At 51.6% G+C, this 20,140-nt stretch overlaps 6 protein-coding genes across 6 annotated transcripts; 3 read left to right on the plus strand and 3 right to left on the minus strand.

Annotated features, from left to right (window-relative positions):
• Positions 1–18: 18 nt before the first annotated feature.
• On the plus strand, positions 19–3,969 carry JCM6883_003363 (uncharacterized protein; the record flags this gene model as incomplete). The annotated part of the gene is made up of 10 exons (XM_076630069.1): positions 19–1,003; positions 1,065–1,109; positions 1,185–1,560; positions 1,619–1,760; positions 1,823–2,185; positions 2,250–2,372; positions 2,445–2,499; positions 2,571–3,197; positions 3,273–3,856; positions 3,910–3,969. 10 exons carry the CDS (start codon positions 19–21, stop codon positions 3,967–3,969), a joined length of 3,360 nt encoding a protein of 1,119 aa, XP_076489827.1.
• A 1,740-nt stretch (positions 3,970–5,709) lies between these two features.
• Positions 5,710–6,132, minus strand: JCM6883_003364 (uncharacterized protein; the record flags this gene model as incomplete). Its single annotated transcript, XM_076630070.1, has 2 exons — positions 5,710–5,716; positions 5,789–6,132. The coding sequence occupies 2 exons, from the start codon at positions 6,130–6,132 to the stop codon at positions 5,710–5,712; spliced, it is 351 nt and encodes a 116-aa protein (XP_076489828.1).
• Positions 6,133–7,038: 906 nt separating this feature from the next.
• JCM6883_003365 (uncharacterized protein) lies at positions 7,039–9,806 on the minus strand (the record flags this gene model as incomplete). The annotated part of the gene is made up of 2 exons (XM_076630071.1): positions 7,039–7,277; positions 7,337–9,806. The coding sequence occupies 2 exons, from the start codon at positions 9,804–9,806 to the stop codon at positions 7,039–7,041; spliced, it is 2,709 nt and encodes a 902-aa protein (XP_076489829.1).
• A 220-nt stretch (positions 9,807–10,026) lies between these two features.
• Positions 10,027–10,752, plus strand: JCM6883_003366 (uncharacterized protein; the record flags this gene model as incomplete). The annotated part of the gene is made up of 5 exons (XM_076630072.1): positions 10,027–10,241; positions 10,345–10,401; positions 10,482–10,539; positions 10,641–10,650; positions 10,733–10,752. The coding sequence occupies 5 exons, from the start codon at positions 10,027–10,029 to the stop codon at positions 10,750–10,752; spliced, it is 360 nt and encodes a 119-aa protein (XP_076489830.1).
• A 629-nt stretch (positions 10,753–11,381) lies between these two features.
• On the plus strand, positions 11,382–16,696 carry JCM6883_003367 (uncharacterized protein; the record flags this gene model as incomplete). The annotated part of the gene is made up of 21 exons (XM_076630073.1): positions 11,382–11,384; positions 11,450–11,554; positions 11,627–11,730; positions 11,792–11,813; positions 11,878–12,246; positions 12,314–12,391; positions 12,465–12,888; positions 12,958–13,142; positions 13,207–13,320; positions 13,383–13,594; positions 13,654–13,828; positions 13,894–14,099; positions 14,163–14,629; positions 14,693–14,784; positions 14,844–15,094; positions 15,154–15,349; positions 15,414–15,616; positions 15,681–15,766; positions 15,826–15,875; positions 15,940–16,288; positions 16,347–16,696. The coding sequence occupies 21 exons, from the start codon at positions 11,382–11,384 to the stop codon at positions 16,694–16,696; spliced, it is 4,041 nt and encodes a 1,346-aa protein (XP_076489831.1).
• A 322-nt stretch (positions 16,697–17,018) lies between these two features.
• KAR2 (Hsp70 family ATPase KAR2) lies at positions 17,019–19,783 on the minus strand (the record flags this gene model as incomplete). Its single annotated transcript, XM_076630074.1, has 8 exons — positions 17,019–17,281; positions 17,352–17,533; positions 17,611–17,758; positions 17,825–18,117; positions 18,187–18,744; positions 18,807–19,205; positions 19,358–19,395; positions 19,673–19,783. 8 exons carry the CDS (start codon positions 19,781–19,783, stop codon positions 17,019–17,021), a joined length of 1,992 nt encoding a protein of 663 aa, XP_076489832.1.
• Between the last annotated feature and the right edge of the window lie 357 nt (positions 19,784–20,140).

Raw genomic sequence — 20,140 nt, forward strand, 5'->3', positions numbered from 1 at the left:
CGAGTGTAATCAGTCGAAATGGAATGGGAATGTAGCGAGAGCTGGGGTTTCAAGAGCGAAGGAAGACAAGAATCGACCTCTCACCAGAACACTTCGTTCGGCAGACACTCAACGACTCAAAACCCTTCTTCTCCGTCTATTCTCCGACCCTCGATTCCGTATTCCTACCCAGTGACTGAAGATTACGTTCAAGTTCCACCGTCCCCCTTCACAACGCCGCAATCGTCTTCTCTCCATCCCTCGCAAATATTCCCTCCATCCTCCCATCTCCCGACACCTCCGGCTTCTTCTTCTGCCTATCCCTTTCAACCCTCCCTTCATTCCTCAACCTCGTACTTCTTCGGAGCGATAGATTCTTCCCCCTCGACGAATTTACCGTCTCCTAGCTTTCCTCTCTCTTCTCTCGTCACCTCCCCTTCGCCGTATTCTTCTCCCTACTCGGCTCCTCAGTCTCCCGCTGGAGGACATCTCGCCCCGACTGAATACAATCCCCACCTCTATGACCCTTATTCGGTGTATTCGCCTGTACCGTTCCCGCCGCTCGTCCCCGGACCGCCGTTATCTCCAGTTCATCCCCATGAGTCGGCCGCTATTCCTCATTACGTCTACCCCCCTCCCGTACCGGCTCTTCGATCGCCCATTCATGAAGCGAATCTCAGTCGAAACTTCGACTTTGCGACGCCTCTCCCTCCTCTCGACTCCTCTCAGTCGAGTTCTTTCGCTGGCCTTGTTTCGTCAAGCACCGAGTTGCAGCAGAATGATACACAACATGTTGGTACTTGGATCGAAGGTTATGAAACGGCTGCTTTATCGGAATCGAATGGAAAACGAGACGAAAAGAAACCAACCCGAAAGCGAGGTGGAGGGCTGGAAAACAGCGAAGATGGAACATCGAAGAAGAAGGAGAAGAAGAGGAAGGTTTCGAACGGAAACGGAACTGGCAATGGAAAGGGAAAGGGTCGAGCGTACGTTGCGACAAGTGAAGAAGCGAGGGTCGTCGAAGGTGAGTCGTCCCGTTCGGCCCCAACTTCGATGCGCCTAACTGATGTGCCTCCCTCTTGTAGATATGAAGAAGAAGCTCCGAGAGAAGCTTGCCGATATTAACTTGTGTAAGCAACTTTTGACTCGAGGATGCGGATCTTCGATTAGAACTGATACTTACAGCTTCCCTTTCACGCACATAGCTGAAGTCGTCCCTCATTCGACTGCTTCAACCTCGGATTCCAAGTCTCTCTTCAGTACCCTCCTCGACGACCTTAGCGATCCGGATCCTTCATCTCCGAACCTCGGTTCGAGCTCGCCCGCCGTGGAACTCATTCGAAGGGCACTCTCGGTCATGCACGACGAATCCCCCGAACTTGTCCCCTCGTTCAAACGACACCTCCTCGACGTATCTGCTTTGATGAGGAACGAAACTCGTGGTCTCGCGTCGGCCGGTTCGCTAGCCAAGTTGGACGAACTGGACGACATTTTACGAGGTTCCATCATGGAGATGCTCGAGAGGGTTTACCCAGCCGAAAAGCAGGGATGGTTCAAAACGATTCGTCAGAACCTTGTCCCGTAAGCGAACCCCTCTCTCCCTTCGGAAAACCTCGACTGATAGACTGCTTTTGTATAGTCAAGCTCGCCTACTCTCCTCACCGATTCTTCCGGTCTCGTTCTATCCCCCGAACGACTGGGACATTACCAAGAAGAGTCAGACGGCAGCGCCGAACTGGACCATAGAGCAAGTCAATCGTTCTCAAGGAACACGAGGAAACGTTCGTATCTATCTTTTCATCCTTTTCTCTATCGCAATATTGACCTGTTTCACGGCTCGCAGACTCAACTATTTGATCAAATCCCGTTCAAGACTCCGGTCGACTTTGCCGGAACTTCTGCACACCCCGATACGATCACTTCTCCCTTCCTTCGACCAACGTCGGACTCCGACGACGACCGAGGTCAACAACTCGTTCATCGCCTCACTCGAGAATATCTGAAAGTTCTTCTTGAGGAAAAGCTTCTCTCTCCCGGAATTTCAACCGTTTCCGGTGCACAACCCAAGAAGGCAATGGAAGAGGTGTATCGATTGCTAGAAAAGCCAGAAGGGGTAAAGGTTACTCGGTTCTCGACTTCGATGCAAGTCGGAGGTTTCACCAATTCGCACGGTTCGTACCCTCCTGGAACCGCTCCGGTTCACTTCGTGAGTTCCTTCTTCCGTTCGACTTCTGTTCCGGAAGCAACTGATCACTCTCGGCTCTCGATAGACCGTGATTTCGCTCCAAGACCAAGTTCTTCACACCGTGTTCGAAATGGCCCACTACTGCTACGGCAAAGTGTCTGCGAAGAAAGGATCGGGTCGAAGAGCTTACTACGACATGGTCTCGCTCGTGAGTATTTGCTTGAGCCCTTCAAGATACGACGTGATCTAACTCGCTCAACCTTTCGCACGTTTGTGACAGGACGCTACGATGGATCTGTTCTACTTACTCAAAAACGACAAGCTCAATGAATCTCGTACGTCATTTCTCTTTTCTGTCTGCTCAACGATGCTCACGAACGCGACTTTCTCATTCGTCTTTCCGCAGATCGATCATCGGTCTTCGCTTTGACAGCCGCTCCCCGAAACCGTGCTGCCGTAACAACGGATCGAGACCTCTCAGCGAACTACCACAACCACGCCTTCTTCAAGGACCGCAGCAAACTTCGAAGAATGGAAATCGATAACGGTCGAAACTTCCAACTTGATGAATTGGACGACATCATCGTTCGACACCACGTGAAACAGGAAGATATTCCCGAGGATCTCCCTGGCGACACCTCTGAATTCGAAGGTCAATCACTCCTTGCTTATCTCTGCTTGTGCTCGGCTCGTCGAGGCGTTCAAACCCGCAAGAAATTAAACGAAACCCGAGCGCAAACTGGACAACTTACGAGTCATCAAGAGTCGGCTATCTCCCTCAAGAAATCAAACGAAACCCGAGCGCAAACTGGACAACTTACGAGTAATCAAGAAGGAGCTATCTCCCTCAGGAAATTAAACGAAACTCGAGCACAAAATGGACAACTTACGAGTAATCAAGAAGCGACTATCTCCCGCAGGAAATTAAACGAAACTCGAGCGCAAAATGGACAACTTACAAGTAATCAACAAGGAGCTCTCACTCGCAGGATGAACGCCCTCAAGGGAAGACCTCAAGAGTCACAGTTCACCTGTGAGCTCATTCGCGTGATCTCTGCCTCGAAAGATGAGCGTGTCGAGCTGACGGTGATTTTTTTGCATTTTGCAGCTTCAGCTCCCCTTTCCGACTTCCCCTCGCAAGCGTCGAACCCGAACTTGCCTCCTTCGTCTTCCATTCCCTCTCCAGAGATCTCCGCACCTCTCGCTCTTTCGATCTCAATGTCTTCGAGTTCGACTCCTCCGACCTCCTCCGTCCCTCCTCCTTGGATCTCGACGTATTCGGGTTCGACTCCTCCGACCTCCTCCGTCCCTCCTCCTTGGATCTTCAACCCTGTTACTGCCGGTTGTTTGGCCGACAACATACCTTCCGGAACTCCCGTCGAAGGAACGCCGGCACAGATCCTCGCGAGAGGGGGACAACCCTCGGAGCGACTCTCGGACCTCAAACGACTACAAGCGAAGTACGGTACTCGTATCGATCACTATCACTTCGCGTGGTACAGCGCAAGCGACGGGTCGAAGAAGGGGAAGCCGGCGAGGTGGATCCCAATCAGTTTCGATCCCAAACGAGCCGTCTCCGTACGAGAAGTCGTTGAAGAATGGGAACAAGGTCTGGATGGTCAGTTGAGCGTGAAGGACTTGGAGGGTGAATGGGGGACGACTTGGAGGGCAGGGGATGGTGGCTCGGCAGCGGTCAGTCGCAGGAGAAATGTCGTAGACTCGCTGAGACTGATTCGGGAGGAAAGATCATGGGACGAGGAGACAACGCTTCGATTTTTGGAGACGACGTACAAGACTGCTACTAAGGTGTCTAGGGTGTATTCGATTAAGAAAGCTGGCGGAAAGGAGAAACTCAAGACGGACTCGTTCAACTTCGTCCCGTAGAGATTCTTGTTTTGTATTATACCTTGTTTCCCCGCCCTGTGTCTACCTGCTGTGCCGACGCCTTACGGTACTCCGAACGATGTTCTATCCGTACAAGGTATCGTACGGGCCTTTCGTTGACGTTTTGCGATCGAATCGAGGAACGATCTTTCCCTTCCTTCCCTTCTCAAGCTCAAACGACGCTTTCCTTTCTCTCGCGAATTTGTCACTCTCGTTCACAGCAAGCTAAAGCTGACCAATTCACTGCGATTCCGTGTCTACAGTGCTTCGGTCACGATGAACTACAGATGGGACTGGGAACGACTTGAGCCTGACTTGAGCTCTGTCCAGACAGCTGGTATTGAATTCATCACGGGTTCATTTTGCGAGCAATAGGCTTTGCAATCAGCTGATAGAACGGTTGATAATGGAGCTGATTGCCATGCGATCCTGCGAAAAGGCAGACCGTTTTTTCGACTTCCGAGAATGCGACTCGCAATCGTTTGGTCATCCGGTTCTTCCGACGCCAGGAGATCCTGTCAGATCCCACCCGAACAAGGCTTCTATCGATCGAGAAGAAGAAACGACCGAACAAGTCAAATCGCGAACGAACGAGCGCAGAGGACTCGTCGACTCGAACCCGATCAACTTTTCAGCATTCCTCAGAGGAAAGGCTCACCATCCTGCAGCTTTGACGAAATCGTTGTCGTCCTGCGCTGCGTGAGACGGTATCGTATCGAGTATCACTGTCTTGTCATCGCCCTGAGTATGTCAACGTTGACGGACTCTGTGCGAGAACGCGAAACGAGCGTTTGACTGCGAAAGTCGAAGTCATCGAAGTGTTTCGTCTTCAGCGACGACCCGACAGTCAGGTCTTGAGCCCACGTTCGTCCGTTGGTTCGTGCGTTCAGCTCAAGCGATACGTCCGGTTCAGCACACTGGAGAGTCGAGGTCAGCGCGCTTCCGAGTGCTCTCGCAAGTGATCAAAGCGCGGCGAACGTCGCGAGCGACGAGCCAAGCTCGAGGAGTGCTTTCTCCGATGGCTTGTTGCCCATGTCAATTCCACAAGTCTCACTAGCTCTCACTTCAGTGGGCGGAACGGACGTAATAGATGAAACAGGGGAAGATCGAGTTCCACAAATCCTTAGGACCTACAAATCCGTAACGACGTACAACCCTATGAGCAAACGGAAGAGAACCGGAAGATAGAGGATACAACCTAGAGAACGTGAAGAGACGTAGAAAACAAGGAAAGTAACGAGGAAACTGACAGGAGAGGGTGAAAGACGAAAAGTGGTAGAGATACAGAGAAGGGAATAGTTGACTCGATGACGAGTGGTCGGTACAGCAGATTCAAGAGGTGTATAGTCGTGATGAATGCGTGAACGAAGAGATGGTGCAAAGAGGGAATATGGAATGATATGATATGATCGCGTCGCAGAATATTGAGTTGTGCGTCGACGGTGCAAGGAGCGTCGTCGGACAATGGGATATGAGCGATGGCGTCCGAGCGTCTTCATCGTTTGTTGCATGCGAGAGTCCGGAGGAGATCGAGAGAAGAGGTTGTTCCTTTCCGTGGTCGTTGCGAAAGCCATCGAGGCTTGGTTTGTATGAGAGGGGGTTCAGGTGCCGACGTCGTATATGGTCGATTCAAGAGTGTGTAGTAGAAAGTGGCATTCTTCTCAAGTACTGAATGATTGTAAAGCTGGGGTCAGTAAGGCCGAAACGAGTCGTCGCTGAGCGAAATCGAAGAAAACTCACGTTGGAAGACCTTGAAGTTGAAGACTCGCGGTAAGGGCAGCTTTCTCCATCGAGTCCTTCGCTCTCAGTTGTACCTCGAGTCCGTCCATCGATAGTTGTCGCCCCATTTGTTGAAACGACCTGAAGTTCAAGTCGTGAAGTTCTTCCATTTCCACTCGGTCGGCGTTCGTGTACGACGGCACTTGCATCGAGGCGTAAGGATTCGTGAATTGAGCCATCGAATTAAGTTTCGGTTGTTCGTGGCGACACGGAGATGGGGAAGGAAGAGCGAGAGGTGAAGGAGAACGACGAGAGTAGGAAGGTGAGAAAGGACAGTAAGGAGATAGTTGTTGAAGACCGGGCATAAAAGGGGAGTCGTGAGAAGTGAATGAGAGGAAAGAGAGAGTCGAAGCGAGGGGAGCCATTGATTAAAGAGAGAGAAGCGGTGGAGATCGGGTCAAAAAAATCTGGATCTTCAATCGTGGAAGAATCTGCGAGTCCTTCGATTTGAGGTCCCCCTTTGGGATCTTCCGAAGATCCTTCATTGACGATCTGAAGATCTCTCTCTTTCATCTTCCCTTCAATTCTTCAAGGTCTGTGCAGGAAATCTCGTTTCGTCTCGTCGTTTCTTCGAGTCTCTTGTGACTCTTCTCTCCTCCCAAGTGGTTCCCATCTGCTCGTCGAGATGACAATCTGCTTTTGGTCGCCACTCGAGAGAAGGTTGAGCGATTCCAGTCCGATGGAAGGTTTCGCTTCAGAACCTCCACCTCGAAGAACGAGCTAAACCTCTGCCGAACGAAAAACGGTTCTTTTTGCGTGCTCTTTTGGCTTCGGAGTCTGCAGATTTTCCATCGGTCTCCCCCTCTTGTCCTTGTTCGGGTCGGCGCTGAAGATGGTGGGGAGGAATCGTCGAGAGATCAAGTCGACATCTTGACTAAACTGGACCGAGCGGGTACATTTGATGTCTACTCCTAGATTTCGATCTCACCACGCATTCGTAAGCAGGGGATCGTGTGTTCTTTACTCGATTCGATGAGTACAAGCTCATTCTGGTGGAGGGAATTCGTTGCGAATCGGACTTTGTCGAAACGTGCGAGATCGCAGTCGAGTGTGCTCAAATTGAGGTGGTAGGAAGAAATAGTCTGTGTAGTGAGAATACAAGTAAACACAAGCGACGAAAGATACTGAAAAAAAAGAGTAAGAGAATAAGCGAAGAATAGTTGCTTTTTTTTCTGGTTTGATGAGAGGATAGAGAAGATGAGTGCCGAGGTCTATTCGGCTATCGATTCGACGACACCCTCGAGCGCAGTCTTGGCTCCTGCATGACCGGGAACGTCGGTTCCAACTCCTCGACCGCCGTTTACGTTCGAGGTTTTGTACGCTCCGGCGGATCGAAGTCCGACTCCTCCGGTGTTTGCTCGAGACGAAGATCCAGTCGTAGCGGTATCGTTGTGTAGAGGCCAACCGAATCGAACTCCGAGAACATTGCGAGCGAATAATTCTCCGAAACCTGAGAGAAGAAGAACGTTAGTCAAAGTGAGCTGACCACCTGGAGCGATGAGGACTCACCGAGCATGACACCATTCACGAATGGTAAACCGATGTTGATCGCGACGCTAGCGATGATGGCCCACAGTTTTCTTGACCAAGGGGCGGTGTGCCATGCTGACGAAATCGCTAGAGTGAGAGAAGGAGCAGAGTCGGCAGCGTGAGACTCGGAAGGGCGACGTTCGGGAGGAGGTGGAGGAGAAGAAGAGGATCGGTCTCGAGCGAGAGGAGAGGATTGAGTAGGCTGGGAAGACGAAGGAACGGGAGTCGAGGAGGACGAAGAAGAAGAGGGTTCCTTCTCGTCAGAGGCGGGAGTAGCCTCGACTTCCTTTGAAGAGGAAGAAGAAGCGAAGGAAATGTCGGCGGGCTGGAAAGCGGAAGAAAGGAAAGATCCCAACGGAGTCGAACGACCTTGATTGACTTCCTCCTCCTCCTGCTCCTCCTCCTTCTTCTTGTCGTCGATAACCTCCTGATGACTCTCCTCGTTCTTCGTCTCCTTCTCCACTTCCTTCTTGACTTCCTTCTCTCCCTCGCTTGCCTCTGCTCCGACTCGATCAACTTCGGTGAATCCTTTCTCGCTAAATCCATCCGCTTGAGCTCCCGCGCTTCTCACCGTCTCCTCCGCCAACTTCGGGTCGACGAGATCAGCCGAACGCTCAGCTTGACCCGGTTGAGGTTTTTCAGTTTCGTTCTCCTTCTCGTCCGAGTTCCACCATCCTTTTCGAACTTCCTCCTCCTTCTTCTCGCCAGTAGGTACTTCTTCGACATCGAGAGCGTCATCCAAGGTAGGTTGACTAGCGACCGCTTCAGCACTTAGCGGCATATCAGGAACAGTCGACTCTTTTTGCTCCGTGATGGGTTCGGCAGGTCCCTCTTGAGCGAGTTTCTCGGCTCGTAGTTCATCTTGAGAGAGGAAAGAAGAGTCGAAAGAGGTTGAAGTTGAGCCGTAGCCGGAGAGAGGAGGGGTGAACGAAGTAGGAAGGAAAGAGGAGGGTGAAGGAGCTGCCGACTTGCTTTCGCTTGTCGAAGCAACAGGTGCGGAGATAGAGTCATCGCGAGACTCGTCGTCGGGAGAAGTCGGGGATTTCTCGTCGGAAGCGGAAGCGGGAGACGGCGGATCGGAGAATGAGTGAGGAAGGACTTCGGAGAGAAGAGCGGGAGATACCTTCGAATCGGAGAGGTCGATATCCTGCTCCTCCGATGAAGTCGAAGAAGAGGAAGGGGTCCAAGGAGGGAATTGAAGGAGAGGTTTTTCATGCGAATTCGCCTCGACGGCAGCGGGAGCGAGCTTGACCTCCTCCTCCTCCTCCTTTACGGGTTCCAATTCCTCCTCAGTTCTAGGTACTTTCGGATCGTAATCTTCTCTCCACCAACCCATCTTCTCCTTCCATTCCAAATCCGCCAATGGACTCTCGTTGACAACTCCAGCGATCGGGTTGAACCCGGTCTTGTCGGCGTCGGGTCTCGCACCCGATTCGGATTGAGTGAAGGATTGACCTACGAACCCGTCGGCTTGAGGGCCGGAAGAGGAGACGATCGAAGCGGCGAGTTTCTCGTCGACGAGTCCTTCGGCAGGGTCTTTCTTCGATTGTTCGTTGTCGTCGGAAGAGGTGGAGTCGAGGGAGGTGAGGGAAGAGGGAGTCGTGAGAGAGAAGGAAGAGGAGAGGTAAGAGCCGAGAGAAGAAGGGTTTCGAGGGGACGTTTCCTCCTCCTCTCGTGACGAATCGTTTCCTTCCGACGCGGTATCGACTGCCGAAGAGTCTTGAGCTTGAGCGGACAAGTTCGGGGAAGTAGCGGAACGAGGGACAAATTCGAACGAAGGAGCGAGTGCCGAAAGTTTCGAATGAGCCGGATCGAGTTGTTTCTGCAAGTTCTGTCGCTTCTTCTTCCCCAAGTGGTTGGCGTCGTCGTTGTTCTTCTGCTGTTCCTTCTCTTTCACGAGGACGAACGAAGGGGAACCTTCAGACTTGCGACGAGCATGAGTTCCTTTCGGAGCTGGAGCGGTTTTACTGTTCTTCGCGACCCAGGCGGGAGGCATGCCCGGAATCGTCTTGCGCTTGTTCTCTTGAGCTTCTCCTTTTTCCTGCGAGGTCGACGAACCGTTTGTCGCTGGTTTCGCCGATTTCTTTTTATCGCCTTGCCTTGATCCTCCCGAAGTCGTTCTTTGCCCAGGTCCAGGTCTCGCGTAAGGAGAATCTCGATTCTTCTGTCCCGACGATTGGTGCCTCTCCCTCGAGTTTTGGTTATTCGAGTTGATTGACGTCGTCGGAGGGTGAACTGGAGGAGGTAAAGAGATTCCTTTCGGGATCGAAGTCGGAGGCAAGACTTTGCCCGTTACTTCGGCATAGTGTAGAGTCGAAGCCGGGAGGGAAGGAGTTGACGACGAATCTCCAGAGAGGGAAGGAAACGCGGAGGGAGTAGGAGGAATCGAAGTATCGGGAACGGAAGGTTGATGGGATGGTACCGGGATCGAGGAAGGTCGATGCGCCATCACTGACTGGAGCTAACGTGTCGGGTCGGCAGTCGAATAGGGTAGAAGAGCAAGATTCAAGAAACTCTCCGAGGAGTTCTGTCATCTCGCTCTCTCTCTCTCATCGATCGCTTCCTATACTCCTACGAACCACGCCTACAGTCTCTCACTAGCAACACTTAGCCCTCACTTGCCCGCGCTAATCTCCCTCAACTCTCCCTCTCCCTCCTCTCTTCTCTCGATGGCTTCAATCCTCGCCGGCACTGCCGCCTTCGCCGCTCTCGGACTCGGCGCTCGATTCTCCCTCCGTTCCGCCGCTCGCAACGGGGCACGACTGAATCCACTTCTCGCGGCGATCGCGGGAACGGAAGGGAAAGGAGGAGCTCAAGAATGGGTTAAAGGCGGATTCCAGTCAAAGATGGATAGGAAAGAAGCCGCAGAGATCCTTGGACTACGGTAAGTACTATCTGCCGAGCGTAACTCGCACCGTAAGATTGCGAGGCGACGTTCGACACTGATCCCATCTTGTTCCATCTTATCCTCATTCCAACACACGCAGAGAGTCGCACATGACCATCAACCGACTAAAGGATGCCCACCGACGGATCATGCTTGCGTAAGCCTCCTCATTCTTTCTCTCGAGTTTCTGTTTTCGCGAAAGAGAACTGATTTCGAATCTCTGTGTGAACTGCATAGGAACCACCCTGATCGAGGAGGAAGTCCTTACATCGCTTCGAAAGTGAACGAGGCAAAGGTGAGTCGAGACGTCACAACGGAACTGCAGATGGACCGGGCACTAATCTGCGCGAGTTTGCGATCTTCGGTTTTCTTGATCGATGTTCCCTCTGCTTACAGGATCTTCTCGGTACGCGTCTTCTTCTTCTCTACGACGACCACTCGTAGCTTGTCGGAAACTGACGTTTGAATTCGCTCGCTCCTGTTGACAGAGAAGCAATTATCAAAGTAGAAACTTTCGCTCTTTTCGACTCCTCCTTATCTTGTCTGCGTCAGTGAACACCCTTCGTCCACCCCGTTGCTAGTTCAGACGTCTGACGTTTACTTTTGCTCGTATGCTTCATATAGCTTTCCATCCTCGCATCGATTTTGTTTTTCTTTCCCCTGCCCTCTCCACTCACTCGCTTTCAGGTCTTTTCCCCTGTCTCCCCTGGTTTACTGGACATGTAACATAACTACTTATTACGCCAATCGTTCTATAACGTTCTCCTCTCCTTGTCGAGATGGCCGCCGAGCGCAAAGCAGTCGAAATCGTCCAATTTTGCCGTGGTTTCTCCTTCGAACCTGTGTACGAGGAGATCTCCCGCACGGCCTGCAATCTTGAGCTTGTCAGCAAGTCAGACGAACCTGGCACTGCCTCTCTTTGCGAAGAGTGATTTTGACTGCGAAACTCCGAACCTCGAACTCCGCGAGCTCGTCGTCGAGGTCTCGGTCTCCCCTTCTCACCTCACTTCAGAACTTCTCGCATCGCCGACCGCCGCGCTCCCTAGATTGCTACATCGTTCCAGATACAGTAGCGCTTCAACCCAGCCAACCCCAGAGAGACTTTGATCGGCGGACCCGTCATCCGATAATAACAACATGGTTAGTCCTCCTCTCTCACTCTCCCATGCTCGCCCAGCCACTGACTACTCGCTCGTGATGTATAGGCACCTACCCGGAAGGGCAAGAAGCTCTTAGGAGGCGGAGGGGGAGGTTCCTCAGCTCCTTCGTCATCCACCACCTCTGGCAACCGAAAGAATGGAGTAGCTAAAGTGCGTGAGAGCTAGCTCAGATACATCATCATCATTGCTGTGACGCTGACCTGAGTTTCTTGTTCATCACAGGCGGATTGGAAAGAAGGATTCAAGAAGAAACAAGCTGGTGTATCGGATATGACTTTGTTGACGAGTATCTCGAACGAGAGTATCAATGAGAACTTGAAGAAACGGTATGTTACTTTCCGAGTACCAGCAGAAGCGACGAGCTGATGAGTCCTGAATGCTTCGTAGATTCGAAAATGCGGAAATTTACGTGAGTCTTCTTCTCTCGTTCACTCTTTCGATCTCTTTCTGACCCTGTGTCGATGCTATGACAGACCTACATCGGCCACGTGCTGATCTCTGTCAACCCTTTCCGAATGCTCCCAATTTACGACGACACGACTCTTCGTTCCTACCGCGGTAAAAACCGACTCGAAATGGTTCCTCACGTCTACGCGATCGCCGAATCGGCCTACTACAACATGATTTCGTACAAGGATAACCAATGCGTCATCATTTCGGGAGAATCTGGTGCAGGGAAAACGGAAGCCGCGAAAAGAATCATGCAATATATCGCCGCGGTCTCTTCAGGATCAGGAGGTGGAGGAATCGAGGATGTAAAGGAGATGGTGTTGGCGACGAATCCGTTGTTGGAGAGTTTCGGATGTGCGAAAACGCTCAGGAACAACAACTCATCGAGACATGTGAGTCGATGGTCAACGCAAGTCATCCTACAGTTCCGCTGACTTTCGTAATCGTTCTACCTCACAGGGAAAATACCTCGAGATCGAGTTTGATGCTCAAGGCGCTCCGATTGGAGCGATGATTACGAATTATCTTCTCGAAAAGGTCAGTTTTCAGTCCCCTCGATCACCTCAATCACTCACAAAACCACCTACTGACACGAACGACTCGCTCGTAGAATCGAGTAACGGGTCAAATCAAGAACGAGCGAAACTTTCACATCTTCTACCAACTCACAAAAGGAGCTTCTTCGGCTCAGCGCGAAGCCTACGGACTCCAAGGTCCCGAAGCGTACGCCTACACTTCGAAATCCGGTTGTCTCGAAGTTCCCGGAATCGACGATACCGTCGACTGGTCCGAAACTCTCAAAGCTATGTCGATCGTCGGTTTGAGTCAAGCGGAACAAGATTCGATCTTGAGAATGTTGGCGGGAATCTTGTGGATTGGGAACGTCGAATTCAAGGTTGATCAGGAAGGGAACGCTCAAGTGAAGGATTCGAGCGTGACGGCGTTCGTTGCGTATTTGCTCGAGGTCGATCAAGCGAGAGTCGAGAAAGCTTTGACGAGTCGAGTAATGGAGACTCAACGTGGAGGACGACGAGGTGAGTACCGATTTCTCTCCTATCAGTTCGAGGGGCCATCTCGTGTTAACTCGAAGTCTTCGTTCGCAGGTTCCGTTTACGAAGTTCCTCTCAATCCCGCTCAAGCCAATTCGGTCCGGGACGCTCTTGCGAAAGCGATCTACAACAACCTGTTCGAATGGATCGTCGACCGAGTCAACATCTCGATGAAGAGCAAGAGTTCGGCGGCGAACATCATCGGAGTTTTGGATATTTACGGCTTCGAAATTTTCGATGTGAGCCTTCCTCTCTTCCTCCTACATACGAGCTGAGTGACTAATCGAACCGTCTGCTCACCAGACGAATCAATTCGAACAACTTTGCATCAACTACGTCAACGAGAAACTTCAACAAATTTTCATTCAACTCACTTTGAAGACTGAACAAGAGGAATACGTTCGCGAACAAATCAAAGTGCGTCCATTACACTCTCCCTCTCTTCCGCTCTCCCGTGCTTATCGTGCTCTCGATTGCAGTGGACTCCGATCGACTACTTCAACAACAAAATCGTTTGCGACCTGATCGAAGAGAAACGACCTCCTGGAATTTTCGCTGCTCTCAACGACGCCTGTGCGACTGCTCATGCCGACCCTACCGCCGCCGATGGATCCTTCAGTCAAAGGTTGGGAGGAGTTAGTAACCCTCAGTTCGAGTCGAGAGGTTCGAAATTCTTGGTCAAACATTATGCGTGAGTCTCCCCAGCGTTCTCTCGGCGTGTGCCAAGTCTGACTGTTACTCGGTCTACAGAGGAGAGGTCATGTACACGGTTGCGGGAATGACAGACAAGAACAAAGACGTCCTCCTCAAAGACTTGCTCGACCTCGTCGGGTCGTCGAACAATCAGTTCCTTCAACGACTCTTCCCCGATCGACCCGACCCCGATTCAAAGAAGCGTCCTCCTACCGCAGGAGACAAGATCAAGGTCCGCCAAGATTTCGTCAGTTCGCGGTTAAGCGATTTGAACTAATGCAGTCTTTCTCGCGACAGGCTTCTGCGAATGCCCTCGTCGAGAAACTCATGCGATCTCAACCCTCGTACATTCGAACGATCAAACCGAATCAGAATCGATCTCCGACCGAGTACGATCAGAAAGCGATTCTTCATCAGATCAAATACCTCGGATTACAAGAAAACGTTCGAGTTCGACGAGCTGGATTCGCCTATCGAAACACTTTTGAGAAGATGGTTGAACGGTGAGTGCACAGCTTCCTCAGACGGTGACCGAATTCCTCGTCTAACGAAGTTGCGTTCTTCAGATTCTACCTCCTTTCTCCCGCGACTTCTTACGCCGGTGACTACATCTGGCAGGGTGATGCTCGAACTGGTTGTGAACAAATCCTGAAAGATACGGGAATCAAACGCGAAGAATGGCAGATGGGAGTCACGAAAGCTTTCATCAAGAACCCGGAAACTCTCTTCGCGCTCGAATCGATGCGAGACAAGTACTGGCACAATATGGCGGGAAGGATTCAACGTTGTTGGAGGGCGTACTTGAGACGAAAGCAAGAAGCCGCGAAGACGATTCAGCGATTCTGGATGAACAAGAAGGAAGGAATCGTCTACTCGCAACAGAGGGAGTATGGTCATCAACTCCTTGGCGGACGAAAGGAGAGGAGGAGAATGAGTTTGCTCAGTATGAGGAAGTTTATGGGAGATTATCTCCAGGTTGGAGATCGAGACAGCGTCCAAGGTGCAGCGTTGAAGAGCGCTGCAGGAATCGCATGTAAGTTCTCCTCTCTGCACTCGTTCTCGACACCCGATACTGATCTCGAACGATGCTTGATAGCGAACGAGTCTGTCGCATTCTCAGCTCGCGCTCAACTACTCGTTTCGAAACTCGGTCGATCTTCGAAACCCAGTCCTCGTTACCTCATTCTCGTATGTTCTCCTCGTCCCTACGCGATGATCAACGAGCGTTGACGTTTCTCGCATTGCAGACCGACAAATCCGTCTATATTCTAATTTCACAAGCCGTTCAAGGTCGGGCTCAGACGACGCTCGAACGACGAATCCCGCTCGTGACGATTCGAAGTGTCGGTCTCTCGAACCTTCGGGACGATTGGTTCGCTCTCAATTGCGGAAGCACCGAAGAAGGCGACCCTCTCCTTTCTTGCGTTTTCAAGACTGAATTCCTCGTTCACCTTCAACAACGAACAAACGGAGCCGTCACTGTCAACATCGGTCCGACGTGAGTGTCTCATCTCTTCAACATGTCAATCTACTCTGACGCTCGCTCCCTTTGCTCAGAATCACTTACTCGAAGAAGAAAGACAAGCAAGCTTCGATCGCGTTCAAGAAGGACAACATGGTCCCTCGAGACGACGTATACAAGTCGTCGACCGTCTCGGTACCTCAAGGAGAACCTCCCCACAGTCAATCGATGCCTCCAGCTGAACGTAAACCTCGAGTCAAGAAAGCTGCTCCAGTTCGACAAACTCCCAACGTAAGTTCTTTCTCCCTGTCTGCCTCACGAACCTCGAGGTCTGACAGCCTCCATGCCTGAGCAGCGCTCTGCAGGTGCACGACCCAAGCCTCAAACGCTCCCGAACGGCGGATTCGGATCGACTCCGGCTGCTCCAGCGGGCATTCCTCGCGCTCCCGCCGCTCCTACTTCGAATGGAGGAACAGGTCGAGCTGCACCACCTCCTCCTACGAGATCTGCTGCGCCGCCGCCACCTCCAGCAGCTCCGGAAACTCCGAAATATAAAGCGTGAGTCTGAATTCCACTCTGTCGAGCAATCGCGAGACTGAGGTAGATTCAATGAACGTTACAGACTGTTCACGTTCGAAACGGATCAACCTGGAGAGATCGCTTTAACGAAGGATGAACTCGTCGAAGTCGTTTCGCAAGATGATGGAGGTGAGTCTTTCGCTTCTCTGACTCGCTTTGACTTGGATACTGACCTCGACGTATGACAGGTTGGTGGTTGATCAAGAAAGGTGCACAAGAAGGATGGGCTCCTTCGAACGTGAGACAAATATTCCTTCAACGTTCCTTCAACGCCGAGAACTGATCTCGTTGTGTTTTTTCAGTACCTCCAACTCGTTTCTTCTAAACCGAAACCGGCTCCGGCTCCTCCGGCTCCCGCTCGACGCGCACCTCCCGCCGCTCCTTCAGCTCCAACAGCTCCGAAGGCCCCCGTCGTTCCGAAGGCTCCTCTCGCTCCAGCGATTCCAACCGCATCGAAAACTCCTTCGGTCGGACTCGGAGCTCGATCAGGGGACGGGAACGCTGCTCCTGTTTCGGTCATGCCCGGAATGGGGAACAGTAACGGTGGTGGACTAGCCGCGATTCTCGCTGCGAAGAGAGCTCAAGCAGCTGGAGAAGGAGAAAGTTCGGCGAATTCTTCTCCCGCTGGAAGTCGACCCTCTTCAGTTCTCGGTAAGTCTCTCTATCACTTCCTCTGATCTCACACATCCTCGCTGACACTCTCGAACAGGTAAAGCTCCTCCGCCCAAACCTCCCATTGCGGCAAAACCGAAACCCGCGATTCCCTCTAAACCTTCAATTCCTTCGAAGCCCTCTGCTCCTTCTCTACCGAATCGAGCTCCCGCACCTCCTGCACCTCCTCGGCCCGGATCAAACTCAATCGGACGAGCTCCCGCGCCGCCTCCGCCTCCTCCTGCTCCAGGAGGAAGAGCAAACGGAAATGGAGGTCCTCCTCCTCCTCCACCTGCTCCTCCTGCTCCACCCGCTGGAGGCCTCGTCAAACCGAGTGCGAATGATCTAGCAGCGGCATTGGCAAAGAGGGCGGGTAGAAAACCTGCGGCCGACGACGATGACTGGTAGAACAAAATCCATTTCTTTTCATGCTTTTCCCTATTTCGTGCTTAGTAGTCTGTTTCTGCTTGTGTAAAACTCGCTCTCCTCAGTCTCTACCTCGCCTGTTTCGATGAGATTGCTTTTGATTGGTATTGAGTTTCAGAATTGCGAGTACGAACGAACGAACGAAAAAAACAAAAAGCTAACTAGAAAAACTTCTTTCTTTCCTCTACTCTCCTCTCTCTGCTTCTTTCCTTCTCTCCTTCTCCTTGTCCTTGTCTTGCTCTTATTCCAAGAATTCATCTCTTTCCTGATTTTCCTTTATGCACACCTTGTCTCTCCTCCCTCTTTACAGTTCATCGTGAGAGTATCCTCCCGAGGAAGAGTCGTCTCCACCGGCTTGCGAGTAAATCTTCGAAGTGATGGGAGCGACGGCGGCTTGGAGAGCCTCGCGTTGTTCATCGAAGTCTTCGACGGAAGCCGAAGCGCTGTACTCGTCGAGCCAGTCTTGAGCCTTCTTGAGTTCAGCTTCGAGCTCCTTCTTGTCGGAACTTTCGAGCTTGCCTCCGAGTCCTTCGGTGTCAGAGAGTTGTCCCTTCATCGAGTAGATGACTAGATTGGACGATAAATTGTGAGTCAGTCAGTTTTCAGCTGAAGTGGAGCTGGATGAGATAGAGCTCACAGTTCTCGAGGGCGTTACGGGCTTCAACCTTCTTCTTGATCAAGTCGTCCTCCTCAGCGAACTTCTCGGCGTCAGCGACCATTCGGTCGATTTCTTCTTGCGAGAGACGACCCTTGTCGTTCTCGATCGTGACCGAAGAAGATTTTCCAGTTCCCTTGTCGGCAGCCGAGACCTTCATGATACTGTGGGGGAGGGAGAGAGAGCGAGAAACATGATCAGTCGATGTTCAAAGAACAAATACGAGGGAATTCGAGCTTACCCAGAGGCATCGACTTCGAAGGTGACTTCGATTTGAGGAACTCCACGAGGGGCGGGAGGAATACCGTTGAGCTCGAATTTACCGAGGTGGTTGTTGTCGCGAGTCATGGCACGTTCTCCCTCGTAAACTTGGATGAGAACGGTGGGTTCTGAAAATCAAGATTTGTGAGCTTACATCGCTTCGACTTTGAGGTAAGAAGCAAATGGAGACTCACGGTTATCAGCAGCGGTCGAGAAGATTTGAGACTTCTTGGTGGGGATAACGGTGTTGCGAGGAATGAGTTTCGTGAAGACTCCACCGGTCGTCTCGATACCGAGAGTGAGAGGGCAAACATCGATGAGGACGACGTCTCCGAGTCCTTCTTCTCCCGAAAGGATACCTCCTTGAACGGCGGCACCGTATGCGACAGCTTCATCGGGGTTGATTCCCTTCGTGGGTTCCTTTCCGTTGAAGTATTCCTTGAGGAGTTCTTGAACACGAGGGATACGGGTAGATCCTCCAACGAGACTGTGAAAGAGACACAAGTCATCAGTGTCGAATTGGAGAGAGAAAGTGAAACGAGAGACTGGGGCTTACACAATGTCATCGACAGCTTCCTTCTTGACTCCAGCGTCCTTGAGGACTTGTTCGACGGGCTTCATAGTCTTACGGAAGAGATCCATGTTGAGTTCTTCGAACTTGGCACGGGTGAGAGTTTCGGAAAGGTCTTCTCCCTCGAAGAAGGATTCGATTTCGAGTTTCGTCGACATTTGCGAAGAGAGGGTACGTTTCGCCTTTTCGACTTCACGCTTGAGTTTACCCATCGTACGAAGGTTCTTCGTGATATCTTGACCGTCGTGCTTGCGTTTCCAGACCTTGACGATGTGGTCGATGACTCGGTTGTCGAAATCTTCTCCTCCGAGATGAGTGTCTCCAGCGGTCGAAAGAACTTCAAAGACTCCATCGTCGATCGAGAGGAGCGAGACATCGAACGTTCCTCCTCCGAGATCGTAGACGATGATGGTACGTTCTCCTCCAGTCTTGTCGAGTCCGTAAGCGATCGCGGCGGCGGTAGGTTCGTTGACAACTCGGAGAACGTTGAGTCCAGCGATCGTACCGGCATCCTTGGTAGCTTGGCGTTGAGCGTCGTTGAAGCTAAACGAGCGAAAGGGAATCAGATAGAGATTTCGAGAGAAAGAGAGGGAGGGAAAACTTACTAGGCGGGAACGGTAACAACGGCGTGAGTGACCTTCTTTCCGAGATAAGTTTCAGCCGTTTCCTTCATCTTTCCGAGAACCATAGCCGAGACTTCCTCCGCGGTGAAGGTACGTTTCGATGAACCAACTTCGACTTCGATGACGGGTTGACCGTGCGCTCCAGGTTTCAATTTGAAGGGGTAGTGCTTCATGTCGCGTTGAACCTCCTTGTCGTCGAATTTACGACCGATGAGTCGCTTCGCGTCGAAAATCGTGTTGGTAGGGTTCGAAGGAGCTTGGTTCTTCGCGGCGTCTCCGACAACTCGTTCACCATTGGGAGGAATGAAACCGGCGTAAGAAGGGGTGATACGGTTTCCTTGGTCGTTGGCGATGATTTCTACACGTCCGTTCTTTTGTACACTGTGGGAAGAGGGACAGAGAGAGTTTAGCAGGAGAATTCACATGAGAATTCGAACTTTTCCTGCATCTCCTCTCTCGTCTCTCTCGTTGGAAGAAAAGACTTCGAAGAGATGCGATAGGAACCGTCGAAGAGAGGTAATTGTACGACTTACCCTACACAGGAATACGTTGTTCCTAAATCGATACCAATCTGCGAGTTGGATCACTGGAATCAGTCTTTGTAGCTCACACAACAGATTCAAAGACTCCTCAACTCACGACTGTTCCATACTGTGCTCGATAGGAGGACGAGGAGGGAATGGAAGGTTGATGGAAACACGTGGAATTCGTGATGAGATTTATCGAACCGGATCAAGTGGCGACGATAAGAGAGGGTGGAACATATACAGAGGATCAGAGTAGTCAGGATCAACTTTCTATACATGCGAGAAGTCCCAAGACGCAGCGAGAGACGAGAGAAGACTAACCTCTTCTTTCTCAGCGTGAACTGGAGAGAGAGTGACGAGAAGGGCGACGAGAGCAAAGGCGAGGGCGTATAGGCTCCGCGGTCGAACCGAGAATCTTGAGGAGGACACCATAGTTGGTGGGAGAGAAAAAGGGTTGGTTGTCGAGTGAGAAGTGGGAGGAGAAAGGAAATCTAAATTTCGACGCGAAGTCGATTTGCAGACGTGTCACTTTTCCACCCCGTTGTCTCGAGCTTTGCGACGTGTTCATGTTCCTCGTAACTTCTCTCACGGATATCGATATGACTCGTCTGGCGAGCGAGAAAATCATGTCTCGACGCTGATTGCTCGTTTTCAATTTTGCGGCTCTCCGCCGCTTGAGCGAGTCATCCTCGTGTTGCTGGCTGAGCTTTCTCCCGAGCTGCACCATCTTCAGATACTCTCTCTGGACGATCCGAGACGAACGTGTAGGATGAATGATGCTAAAACTCT

The sequence above is a fragment of the Sporobolomyces salmoneus genome, assembly GCF_050403485.1.
Source record: "Sporobolomyces salmoneus JCM6883 DNA, S_salmoneus_JCM6883_v1_ctg8, whole genome shotgun sequence".
NCBI lineage: Eukaryota > Fungi > Basidiomycota > Microbotryomycetes > Sporidiobolales > Sporidiobolaceae > Sporobolomyces > Sporobolomyces salmoneus.